The following is a 13030-nucleotide window of genomic DNA, read 5'->3' on the forward strand; positions in this document are numbered from 1 at the left end:
GATTTCTTTTTCTTCTCTGATTGCTGTGGCTAAAACTTCCAAAACTATGTTGAATAATAGTGGTGAGTGTGGACAACCTTGTCTTGTTCCTGATCTTAGAGGAAATGGTTTCAGTTTTTCACCATTGAGAACAATGTTGGCTGTAGGTTTGTCATATATGGCCTTTAATATGTTGAGGTTAAGTTCCCTCTACAAAGCTGTGATCTTAACAAGAACCTAGAGGTTACTTACGTCCCACCCATGTGTGTTACTCCCAACTCAAGGGAACCATCATGCCCCTGCTTTCCTTTTACATAGCTTTACTCTATCTCTCTATGTGCTTAAAAAGCAGATGATTTATTTTAGTTGTTTTTAACTTTATAGAGTGCATTATGCTCTGTGTAATGTTGCAGGACTTACTCTTTGTTCTAGTGCTATTCTGCTAGGGTCCATCCAGCGTTGTGCATTGTTGCAGTGCATTCGTTTTAACTGCTAATATTCCACTGTGTGAATACAGTGTTGTTCATCTATCCAATTTCCTGTCAAAGGGCATTTGGGTTTTTTTCTAATTGTTAAGGTGTTCTTAACAAGTGTCAGACACTGCGATAAGAACCAGGCATACGTTATTTCATTTAAGCCCCAGCCCTATAAGACAGGATTGTTCACCAACATTTTTCTTGGAGAAAACTGAAGCTCACAGACATAAGGTCACTGGCCTGAGATTACAAAGTCAGTAGGAATGTGCTCTACGTGGTGCATCAAATGAAGATGTGAGCATTATCTGCCTTCATTATTAATAAATCTGCCATTATCAGGTATGGGATTGTCCTTCCACTCATGGGGAAAAAGCCTCATGTTATTTTATACAGCTGCATAATAAAGAATAATTTCCTGGAACCTATATTATGTCAACGAGTAGAAAAAGTAAAATCCTTCTCTTAGCCCTCCAGAAATATTTCTTAGTTGAATTCCAGAAACCCAATGATCTGACTCACAGTTTAAAATACACACACACGCACACACACACACACACACACACACACACACACACGAGCATTATGCTGTGTGAAGAACAGGGGATTTTCTTCATAATTTTAATGTAAACACATGAGCCAATTTAATCAACTTCTCTGAAAGCTTCAGCACATGTGTGTCTGCAAAGCATGCTATTTCAATGTGTCAAAGTTAAGTAAGTATTTGCTTTAAAGGAAAAAAGAAATTCTCAATAGAGTCTTTTTCTAGAAGCATTTAAAAGGACCATACATCTAAAATGGCTTGGATGAAAAGATGATTTGGTAGTGTTATCAGGTATCTGCTATCCTCAGAGGCAGATAAAATTAGTGTAGATAAAAGTGATTACAAGTGAAGTGGATCAGGTAGGTTGTGATTATAGCATGACATTTACCTGAGGGTGAAAAAAATCAGTTGTCCCATTATACTGACACTGTAAATGATAAATGGATTTTAAAATGTCCAGTTTTCTTTGGAAGTAAAAAATTCAATCCCTGAGATCATTCACCACCCCTTGAAGAGTCCTAACCACCATATCACAGTAGCCATGGCTGCAGCAGTTCCAGACACTCAGCCAGGTTAAAGTGATTATGTTATTTTTGTCTCAACCTCCTGGGAAGAACCAAAGAACACAACTTTTTCCACTTATGATATTGATTTACATATATGTCATAGTTAAAATTATTTGGGGATGGTGGTGACTGTGTCAGATGTACTTGTGTGATCAGCACCCTTAGGGAATTTGTTCATATTTAGGCAGAACAACACAAAAGAGGTTTGCAGCCTCTGGGATTACAGCTTCTTTGAAGAAAGGGCAGGTAGCTTCAAAGTCACACAAGTGCATTTTATCACCAAGGTAGACTCAGTTTTAGAACAATATAGAAACTACTCATTATTCTCTTTAGAATTTTAATTTAGCATTTTAACTGTGAAATACTTAACACATAGAAAAGGAAACATATAATGTTATTTGCACATTTTCAAATAATAATAATTAAAGGAACATGCATGTAACCACCACTCAGATTAAGAGATAGAACCTCTGGTCCCATTGTCTTCTATCCAGTAGAAAGAACCACTATTCTGAATTTAATGCCTCTTCATTTCCTTGCTTGCCTTTATTGTTTTACCACATACATATATATAATATATGGCTTAGCTCTGCCTGTTTTTGCACTTTATATGCATGAAACTGTACATAGGCAGGTACTTCCACTTACCTTACTGGTACAACCTTACATTTCATGAGATTCCTCTATCTTGATCTGGGTAGCTATTGGTCATTCATTTTCACTGATATGTAGCATTCCCATCATAAGAATATACCACAGTTTTGTTATGCATTACATGTCTGATGGACATTTGGGTTTTATTTCCAAGAGCTTTGTTTTTTTTTGGCCATGTCACCGCCACGAGGCACACAGCATCTTAGTTCCCCGACCAGGGATGGAACCCATGCCCTGTGCAGTGGAAGCGTGGAGTCTTAACCACTGACTGCCAGGAAAGTCCCATATCTTCAAGAGCTCATGTAAACAGTGCTGCTATGGACATTTCAAAATATGCCTGCTGGCACACATGCACAAGAGTTTCTCTAGGGTATACACCTAAGAGTGGAGTTGTTTTCCAAAGTAATTGTACCGGTTTATATCCCTACATTCTGGTAAACATTTTAGTATCATTAGCCTTCTAAATTTTTGCCAATCTTGTGGTGTGAAATGGTATTTTTTCATATGCATTAGCTATTCATGTTTCCTCTTCAGTCAAGTGGTTGTTTACGTCTTTAGCCTGCTTTTCTATGAGTTCTGTCTTTTACTTATTGATTCATAGAATTACTTGATATATTCTGGAAACCCAAGTATTGTTAATTATATGTATTGTAAATATATTCCATCATTTTGTGGCCTTTTACTCTCCTATAGTATATTTTGATAAACAGAAGTTCTTAATTTTAATGTACTCACAAAAATTAATCATTTTTCTTAAGATTTGCATCCTTTGTGACTTATTCAAAGTTTTTCCCTACCCCACGGTTATAAAGATATTCCCCTTCATTTTCTCCTAACTGATGTGAAGTGTCAGCTCTGTCATATATTGTGGGTCTGTTTTGGGTCTCTCTATTTTGTTCCATTAGACTAAATCACACTGTCTCAATTACTGAGGCTTTATCATAAGTCTTGGTTACATGGCAAGCAAAATGGAGCTCACTCTAAAAACATCTTTAGCTTTAAAAACAATATAGGAAAATAGGAACTAGAACTTACTTTGCTCTGGGTTGATGAACTAATCCCGGAATCTCTTTATTAGTTTTAAGTCTTACATTTGAACTGGCACTTTTTTCCTGAAACACATAAACGCACATGTAAAAGACAAGATGAGAATCAGCAATTAAACAAGAGCATACGTTTTCATCAACAAAACGTTAGATTTGTTTGGGAGCCTCTGAGGTTGGGGAGGACAAAAGTCCTTACAAAGATGTCACACAGTACAAGTAGAACTGCCGAATATTTTAACAGGGAACGTTGTCATGAAAAGAGGAATTAACTTTTATAAGAGCTATGGCTCCTTTTAGAAAATAACGTGTGAGTAATATTTGATTTTTAGGTGGAGTTACTGAAAACAGTAAGAGAATCAAAGAACAGAAGATTCTAGTGAAAAAGAACAGCGGTAGTTCAACCACAGCCATTGTTTGCTTGCCCAGGTTAGGTGACTTTGTGCATTTTATTTGTGAAAGACAACTGCAGTTACTGACACATAAAGTTTGCATAAGGCCCTAGCAGTGACAGGGACAAGAACATGACTAAAAATAGCCAATATTTTCCATGTATAATGAATATTGAGATTGAATTTAATTAAATTAATGAAACTCAATACTAGCCTGTATTCCAGAAATACTTCTTTGGCTTTTAGCCTGATCTGATTTCTTATTCCCAGTAAACCAGCCGCATAGGAAAGAAATACTCTCAAATCTTAAAATACAAGTGTATCAGTAAGCACACTGTCTCAATACTACTACTGCTTTGTGACTTTACATTATCTTTAAAAAAATATTTAAGGTGCTCTAAAAGTTGCTCTCTAAATATACCCCCGAAAATGAAAGGAAGGACTATTCTAAACCTACTTAACAGGTGACTATATACACTCAAGGAACCTGAGGTGTGGCAATAATTAAAGACCTGGGGTAGGTAGGGGCAAGGAATAAAAAGTCCTGTGGGCCGACCCACCATTCTCACCACAGGCAGAGTGATGTGGGATGGCACATAAACAGATGGTCCCCAAATGAGCTCTTTCAAGAGCTCATTATTTCTCCTAGGATAGCAGAAGCCACGTAAATCAGTGAAACTGCAACGACTTACATGCCTGGTTGTTTGCTATTTACCATCAAACATGAGCATATCTGTATAACGTCAGTCCTCCAAAATAGACGGTAATTTTGTTTGTGATCTTCCAGGAGAAGAAACATCATTACAGTTCTTTTGCAGTCTAGCTTACCTTATTTACCTCACACTAAACTCGAGAATGTTTTCATGAACATTTAAAAAGTATAAAATTCATACTGTTCCCTCTGCTGATGTAGTCAGTGAACAACAGATGAACCACCTTATTTTTTTTACAAAGGAGGTGGGAGAACAATTAGAAAACTTTAATGCACTAAGTCCAGGAGGGCGGGCCCCACATCCCTTCTTTACAACTGGGACAACAGTGCCTGGCTAGGGGCCTGGCACTCCATGGGAGTCACTCATCGAATACTGGTAGAACAAATAAATGATGTCAGCACATAATTAACTTTTCTAAACATAGATAAAAATAGCTCAGCTGTAGTCTCTCTGCAGGGCTGAAGATGTAAGTTCCCTCCAAATGAGTCATTTTCTCCCTTAAACTTTATGTGTGCTTGGATTAGCACTGAAAATGGATGTATTTGATGTGACAGAACCTTATACTTTTTCTCTATTCACATAATTTGCTAAACTCTTTGAACTTAAATGATGCATCATAATTTTAAACATTGCTAAGGCAGAAAAGAGACTTCTAATTCTAAGAATACAAAGACATATAATTATATTCTGTTTCTATTCAATTTATTAAACTGTACCCTTCATAACTATACTGTCTCACCAAATCTTCCTTAAAAACACATTGTGTGGTTGCTAAAAAAAGAAGGAACTGCCCCAAACAGAGACTCAATAGATGGGGAGGACACTTTAGGACATCAGGCACAGACGTGCCCTTCCAGGAAGTGAGAGTACCCAAGGTGAGGCAGAGATGGGGGGGTGAGGGCATGGGGGATGGGGAGGAAGCAGCTGGGGATTTCCTGGTTACAAATATATATATAATTACATAGAGATTTCTATCTATTTTGTACTTATAATGTATTTGTTTTTACAAATTACCACTCATCAAGATCAGTAACAACTCACCACATGTTATTCTAACTGGTTGCATACATCAACTCATTTTAACGTTCACAAGTATATATATATTAATTTACTTTTATGCCCACATACCTCTCTGAGATAGGTATCATTACTTTCCCCATTTTATAAATGAGGAAGCTGAGGCATGGAGAGGTGAAACACTTACTGGGATTCTACAAGCAATAAGTAATAGCGTTGGGATTTGAATCCATGCAGAATGGCCCCAGAGTTCATGCTATTAGCCACTAGGCCAGTAGTCCTCAAAGTTTTTAGTATCAAGACCTCTTACCTATATTCTGCAAATTTTGATACATTTCATTACACAATATGAAAAAAATCACATTTGTTAAAATCAGCATCAATCTCATGAGAAAAATCTTTCCTTTTTTTAATTTTTATTTTTGGCTGCGCTGTGCAGCATGCGGGATCTTAGTTCCCCAACCAGGGATCGAACCTGTGCCTCCTGCATTGGAAGTGCAGAGTCTTAACCACTGGACCGCCAGGGAAGTCCCTCATGAGAAAAGCCTTGACAAAAGGTCAAGCTCATAGTGGTGGATACAAGTTTTCCAAAATTCTAATTTTGGTTTAATATTCGAATTTTATGACCAGCAACAAACACAGACAATTTTTTTCTTTGGAGTAACGGGCTCTATTTGGTCATTTTTGAGAAACTGTTTGCCAAATACCCAAGTCTGAATATCCATAATTTGTCTGCCAGGCACTTTTTTTCTACAGTAGAGATGGTGTCCCACAAAAAAACAGCTGCAAGTTCAGCTTGCAACTCAATCAATTGCAGAAGTGCTTTTCCTTGAGATAAAGATCTTATTAAAAATAAAAAGATATGCATCTAAGAGTTAAAAACTTCAATAATTTCTACTGCTTCATTAAGGGCATTCTTTTTTTTAAGAATCAATTTTATTTATTTATGGTTGTGTTGGGTCTTCGTTGCTGCCCACGGGCTTTCTTTAGTTGTGGCGAGCGGGCTTCTCATTGCAGTGGCTTCTCTTGCTGCGGAGCACGGACTCTAGGGCATGTGGGCTTCAGCAGTTGTGGCTCGCAGGCTCTAGAGCGCAGGCTCAGTAGTTGTGGCGCATGGGCCTCAGGAGCTGTGGCTTGCGGGGTGTAGAGCACAAGCTCAGTAGTTGTGGCACATGGGCTTAGTTACTCCGTGGCATCTTCCTGGACCAGGGATTGAACCCGTGTCCCCTGCATTGGCAGGTGGATTCTTAACCCCTGCGCCACCAGGGAAGTCCCCATCAAGGGCATTCTTAAGTGAAAATAGAATATATTCTTCCACTATGCTTGGTGGTGGTGACTACTAATAACTACTATTAGTACTACTACTAATAGTACTACTATGACTACTAATAAGGTGTGGTGCCAATGCCTGGATTTGTGCTAAGGCACAGGCAGTTTTACCCACCATTGCTTTTGCACCATCACTACAAATGTCAACAGCTATTTGCCTTCAAAAAGGCAAATAGCTTCTTTATTATTAGGAAAATGACTTTGAAGACTCCCTGAGAATATCTCAGGAACCTCCAGGGGTCTGCAGGCCACACCTGAATTATATATAGTGCCTTTCTATTTCTTTTGCATAGAAAAGAACTTTCAATTATTTAATTGTGGTATACGCTTTAAGAAAAAATATTTAACTGCCTTATTGAGATAAAATCTATATTCCATACAATTCCCCCATTATAAATGTATGATTAAATGATTTTAGTAAATTTATAGAGCTGTGCAATTATCACCACAATCCAGTTTTAGAACAGTTAGATCAGCCCCCAAAGTTTCATCATACCCATTTGTTCTCATCTGTAGGCCCCGGCCACCACAGATCTGCTTTCTGTCTCTACAAATTTGCTTTGTCTAGATTCACATAAATGGAATCATACAATATATAGCCTTTTGCATCTGGCATTTTTCACTTAGCATAATGTTTTCGAGGTTCATCTATACTTCAGCATATTTCAGTGTTTCATTTATTTTAATTGCCAGATAATATTCCAATGTATGGATATACTGTATTTTGTTTATCCATGCATAACTTGATGAACATATGGACTGTTTCCAGTTTTGGCTATTATGAATAATGCTGCTATGAACATTTGTATACAAGTCTTTGTGTGAACATACATTTTCATTTCTCTTGGGTAGACTCTAAGGAGTGGAACTGCTAGATTATATGATAAGTTTATATTTGACTATTTAAGATGTCACCAAACTGTTTTCCAAAGTGGCTGTGTCATTTTACATTCCCACCAGCAGTGCATGATGGTTGCAGTTTCTCTACCTCTCTGTCAACACTTGGTATTGTCTTTTCAATTACAGTCATTCAAGTGGGTGTCTCATTGTGGGCTTTATTTATTTTACAAATTTTATTTATTTGGATTTGTTCTTATATGTCTTTCTATCAGAACACCTAGTACCTTGCTACATGGGAGCATATATATGCTTACTGGCTCGCTGTATTTACATCAAGAAGTCAGTTTTATATTTGTTTACAAACACCAATTAACTTCTGCTTTGGGTTTGTTTGTTGGGGAAGGAGAAGTTTAAAGAGACCTGTCTTTAAAAAAAGAAACAACAGGGCTTCCCTGGTGGCGCAGTGGTTGGGAGTCCGCCTGCCGATGCAAGGGACACGGGTTCGTGCCCCGGGCCGGGAAGATCCCACATGCCGCGGAGCGGCTGGGCCCGTGAGCCATGGCCACTGAGCCTGCGCGTCCGGAGCTTGTGCTCCGCAACGGGAGAGGCCACGACAGTGAGAGGCCCGCGTACCGCAAAAAGAAAAAAAGAAAAAAAGAAACAACAAGCAAACAAACAAAACCAAGAAAGGCGAGAGGAAGGATGAGACTGATGGGAGTCTCAGATGGAGCAGATCCAACAGAGAGGGCTGAGAGCCATGCCACATTTGGGGTACTCCAGGAATAGAAACAGAGAACTAAATTGGGAGATGACGGAAGAGGTAACTAAGATATTATTTCCCTTGGCAAGAAAAAACTATTTTAATGGCATTTGACACTCATAAAATAAGTACTAAAATAAACTGGGACCAAGCGGGATTAAGATGAAGCCACTGAAAGGGCCCTCAGCAGGCAGTTTGTAGAGCTGTGTTTTTATGATCCATCCATATTGGTATCAGAATCATCTAGGATGCTTGTCAAAATACAGATTCCAAGGCCCTACACAATACCTCCTAAGTGTCAGATTCTGGGATTGCGCCCAGGAATCTGCATTTTAAACAAGAGTCCTAGGTGACTCTTAACTCAAAAAAGTTTGAGGACTTTTATTTCAGAGAAAAGGTACCTTTGTACCTTAGAATTCTCCCTCTTGGCCTTCCACAGAGCAGTTTTCAAACTGAGCCCTGGGGTTCTGCAGAGCTGCCTCAGGGGTCAATAACAAGGTCTCTCAGAGCAGCAATCCCTTGAACTGTACATTCAGGGGCTTTCAACTGATGCTGGACAAAAACATCCATTTCTCAAAAATGTTCGCAAACTAATGCCAGGTAGTGACAGGTTTATTTAAACAGCAAATCAAACAACTTCTCCTTTGCTTGCAATTTTATTTCTTTATGAACAGAACACACTTGTCAGTGTCTAGAGTAAACTTATCATTCTCTTCTTAGCTTCTCTCATGTTGAAGACAGTCAAACCAAAATATATTTATTCTGCTGCTTCCAATCTCGGGGGGCATTTCCTAAAGGGAAAGTCAGAATTCCAAGAGAAACTGACAGCTTCTTTACAAAGTCCTCTTGAACTTCAGCTCCTTAATTCTGAAGGAAGCAACACAACGCATTCAGGGAGTTGAAGAAAGTACCCCACTCCCTGTTGGTGAAGGAAGGAGTTTCTTTCCTCCTATCACTTCTTTGCCTGTGTCGTCCCACTGAGTCTGGGTCCTGGGAGGTTCCCAGAGTTGGTCTGGGTTGGAAGTGTGAGGAGGAATTTCATTTTTTTTTTTCTGGGCCCAACGGCAGGAAGTTCTGTCTTATAAAGAAATCTCAGGGGCCAGATGGATGGAGGAAGCTGGAGGCCTAGAGAAAAATAGTGGGAGTTGGAGTACTAGCTTCTGGAACCTGCTAATGAGGGGCCACACAGAGAAAAGATACAAAAGCACTAAACACGAACTCTCAGTGGGTTTTCCTCTATACAAAGACTCTGTGTGTGTGTGCATTTTAACCTCTGCATTTCAGAAAGTACCTGAAAACGAGAAAAGGTAAATACTTTAACTAGAATTAGGAGATTTTTTGGGGGTACACACACATTTAAAAATAAGAACACGTTCAGCTATAACATAAATAATGAGTAATCATTCCAGCTTCTGGGGAGTGTCCCATACGATATACTCTCTGAGAAAACAATCTCATTTGATGTTTTACAAATTTGTGTGATTTCCTAAGTAGTATTAACACAAGTAGGACACCACCTCCTTCAAATATAAAGGAATACTATCTTCTATCTTCAGAGAGATGGTGATTAGCTGAGCCACATTTATTCTACCAGAATTTCTGGATGCTAGCAAATGGCAAGGCCCAAGCTACGCAATGCAACTGTTGACTTGGGCCCACCGGTATCATGATTACGTGAGGTCAACATAATTATAATTACCTGTCCATGGAGATTATTAGAATTATTAGTGTTCTGTTAGAATTATTTAGTGGTGATGAAATTGGAAAGTCTCAACTTTAGGGAAATTCTTTCTATAAATTAAAATATAACCATGTACCTCATTTTATATCAAGTAAATGTTAAGTGGAGCAAATCAGTTGTAAAGCATCGAGTATTTTTCACAAAGTTGTTTCACAAGGTAGATTGGAAACATTTAAAATAATCTTTAAAAAGTAAACAGAGTTTTAAGAAATTGCTCAGAACAGATTTCACTGTTTACCAACAAACCTAGAACCAAATCTTTAAGTTAATATGTCAGGAATTAAAAGAAACAAGCTACATTCACAGAAAGATAGACAAGATGAAAAGACAGAGGGCTACATACCAGATGAAGGAACAAGATAAAACCCCAGAAAAACAACTAAATGAAGTGGAGATAGGCAACCTTCCAGAAAAAGAATTCAGAATAATGATAGTGAAGATGATCCAGGACCTCGGAAAAAGAATGGAGGCAAAGACTGAGAAGATGCAAGAAATGTTTAACAAAGACCTAGAAGAATTAAAGAACAAACAAACAGAGATGAACAATACAATAACTGAAATGAAAACTACACTAGAAGGAATCAATAGCAGAAAAACGGAGGCAGAAGAACGGATAAGTGACCTGGAAGACAGAATGGTGGAATTCACTGCTGTGGAACAGAATAAAGAAAAACAAATGAAAAGAAATGAAGACAGCCTAAGAGACCTCAGGGACAACATTAAACACAACAACATTCACATTATAGGGGACCCAGAAGGAGAAGAAAGAGAGAAAGGACCCGAGAAAATATCTGAAGAGATTATAGTCGAAAACTTCCCTAACATGGGAAAGGGAATAGCCACATAAGTCCAGAAACGCAGCGATCCCCATACAGGATAAACCCAAGGAGAAACATGCCAAGACACATAGTAATCAAACTGGCAAAAATTAAAGACAAAGAAAAATTATTGAAAGCAGCAAGGGAAAAACAAAAAGTAACATACAAGGGAACTCACATAAGGTTAACAGCTGATTTCTCAGCAGAAACTCTACAAGCCAGAAGGGAGTGGCATGATATACTTAAAGTGATGAAAGGGAAGAACCTACAACGAAGATAACTCTACCCAGCAAGGATCTCATTCAGATTCGATGGAGAAATCAAAAGCTTTACAGTCAAGCAAAAGCTAAGAGAATTCAGCACCAGCAAACCTGCTGTACAACAAATACTAAAGGAACTTCTCTAAGTGCGAAACACAAGAGAAGAAAAGGACCTACAAAAAAAACCCCAAAACAATTAAGAAAATGGTCATAGGAAAATACATTTCGATAATTACCTTAAACGTGAATGGATTAAACGCTCCAACAGGCTTGCTGAATGGATACAAAAACAAGACCCATATATATGCTGTCTACCAGAGACCCATTTCAGACCTAGGGACACATACAGACTGAAAGTGAGGGGATGGAAAAAGATATTCCATGCAAATGGAAATCAAAAAAAGCTGGAGTAGCTATACTCATATCAGATAAAATAGACTTTAAAATAAACAATGTTACATGAGACAAGGAAGGACACTACATAATGATCAATGGATCAATCCAAGAAGATATAACAATTATAAATATATATGCACCCAACATAGGAGCACCTCAATACATAAGGCAACTGCTAACAGCTATAAAAGAGGAAATCAATAGTAACACAGTAATGGTGGGGGACTTTAGCACCTCACTTACACCAATGGACAGATCGTCCAAAATGAAAATAAATAAGGAAACAGAAGCTTTAAATGACACAATAGACCAGATAGATTTAATTGATATTTATAGAACATTCCATCCAAAAACAGCAGATTACACTTTCTTCTCAAGGGCACAAGGAACATTCTCCAGGATAGATCACATCTTGGGTCACAAATCAAGCCTCAGTAAATTTAAGAAAATTGAAATTATGTCAAGCATCTTTTCTGACCACAATGCTAAGAGATTAGAAATGAATTACAGGGGAAAAAATGTGAAAAACACAAACATAAGGAGGCTAAACAATAGGTTACTAAATAACCAAGAGATCGCTGAAGAAATCAAAGAGGAAATCGAAAAATATATAGAGACAAATGACAATGAAAACACGACGATCCAAAACCTATGGGATGCAGCAAAAGCAGTTCTAAGAGGGATGTTTATAGCTATATAAGCCTACCTCGAGAAACAAGAAAAATCTCAAATAACAATCTAACGTTACACCTAAAGGAACTAGAGAAAGAAGAACAAACAAAACCCAAAGTTAGCGGAAGGAAAGAAATCATAAAGATCAGAGCAGAAATAAATGAAATAGAAACAAAGAAAACAATAGCAAAGATCAATAAAACTAAAAGCTGGTTCTTTGAGAAGATAAACAAAATTGATAAACCATCAGCCAGATTCATCAAGAAAAAGAGGGAGAGGACTCAAATCAATAAAATTAGAAATGAAAAAGGAGAAGTTACAACAGACACCGCAGAAATACAAAGCATCCTAAGACACTACTACAAGCAACTCTATGCCAGTAAAATGGACAACGTGGAAAAAAATGGACAAATTCTTAGAAATGTATAACCTTCCAAGACTGAACAAGGAAGAAATAGAAAATGTGAACAGACCAATCACAGGTAATGAAATTGAAACTGTGATTAAAAATCTTCCAACAATAAAAGTCCAGGACCAGATGGCTTCACAGGTGAATTCTGTCAAACATTTAGAGAAGAGCTAACACCCATCCTTCTCAAATTCTTCCAAAAAATAGCAGAGGAGGGAACACTCCCTAACTCATTCTATGAGGCCACCATCACCCTGATACTAAAACCAGACCAAGATACTACAAAAAAAGAAAATTACAGACCAATATCACTGATGAATATCGATGCAAAAATCCTCAACAAAATACTAGCAAACAGAATCCAATAACAGATTAAAAGGATCATACACCATGATCAAGTGGGATTTATCCCAGGGATGCAAGG

General features: G+C 37.9%; 1 protein-coding gene across 6 annotated transcripts in view; it reads right to left on the bottom strand.

The window, feature by feature from the left end:
* The window catches only part of C1H1orf21 (chromosome 1 C1orf21 homolog), a 191755-nt gene that overhangs the window by 61553 nt on the left and 117172 nt on the right, over window positions 1-13030 (bottom strand). For all 6 annotated transcript variants that reach the window (XR_004486202.2, XR_004486201.2, XR_007474733.1 and 3 more), the window contains exon 3: window positions 3252-3328. Coding sequence is in view for 3 of the 6 variants with exons in the window: in XM_033437961.2 (XP_033293852.1) it covers window positions 3252-3328 (77 nt within the window). In the remaining 3 variants the exon portion in view is untranslated. The remainder of the gene's footprint in view (window positions 1-3251; window positions 3329-13030) is intronic.

This window comes from Orcinus orca, chromosome 1, assembly GCF_937001465.1.
Source record: "Orcinus orca chromosome 1, mOrcOrc1.1, whole genome shotgun sequence".
Taxonomy (NCBI): domain Eukaryota; kingdom Metazoa; phylum Chordata; class Mammalia; order Artiodactyla; family Delphinidae; genus Orcinus; species Orcinus orca.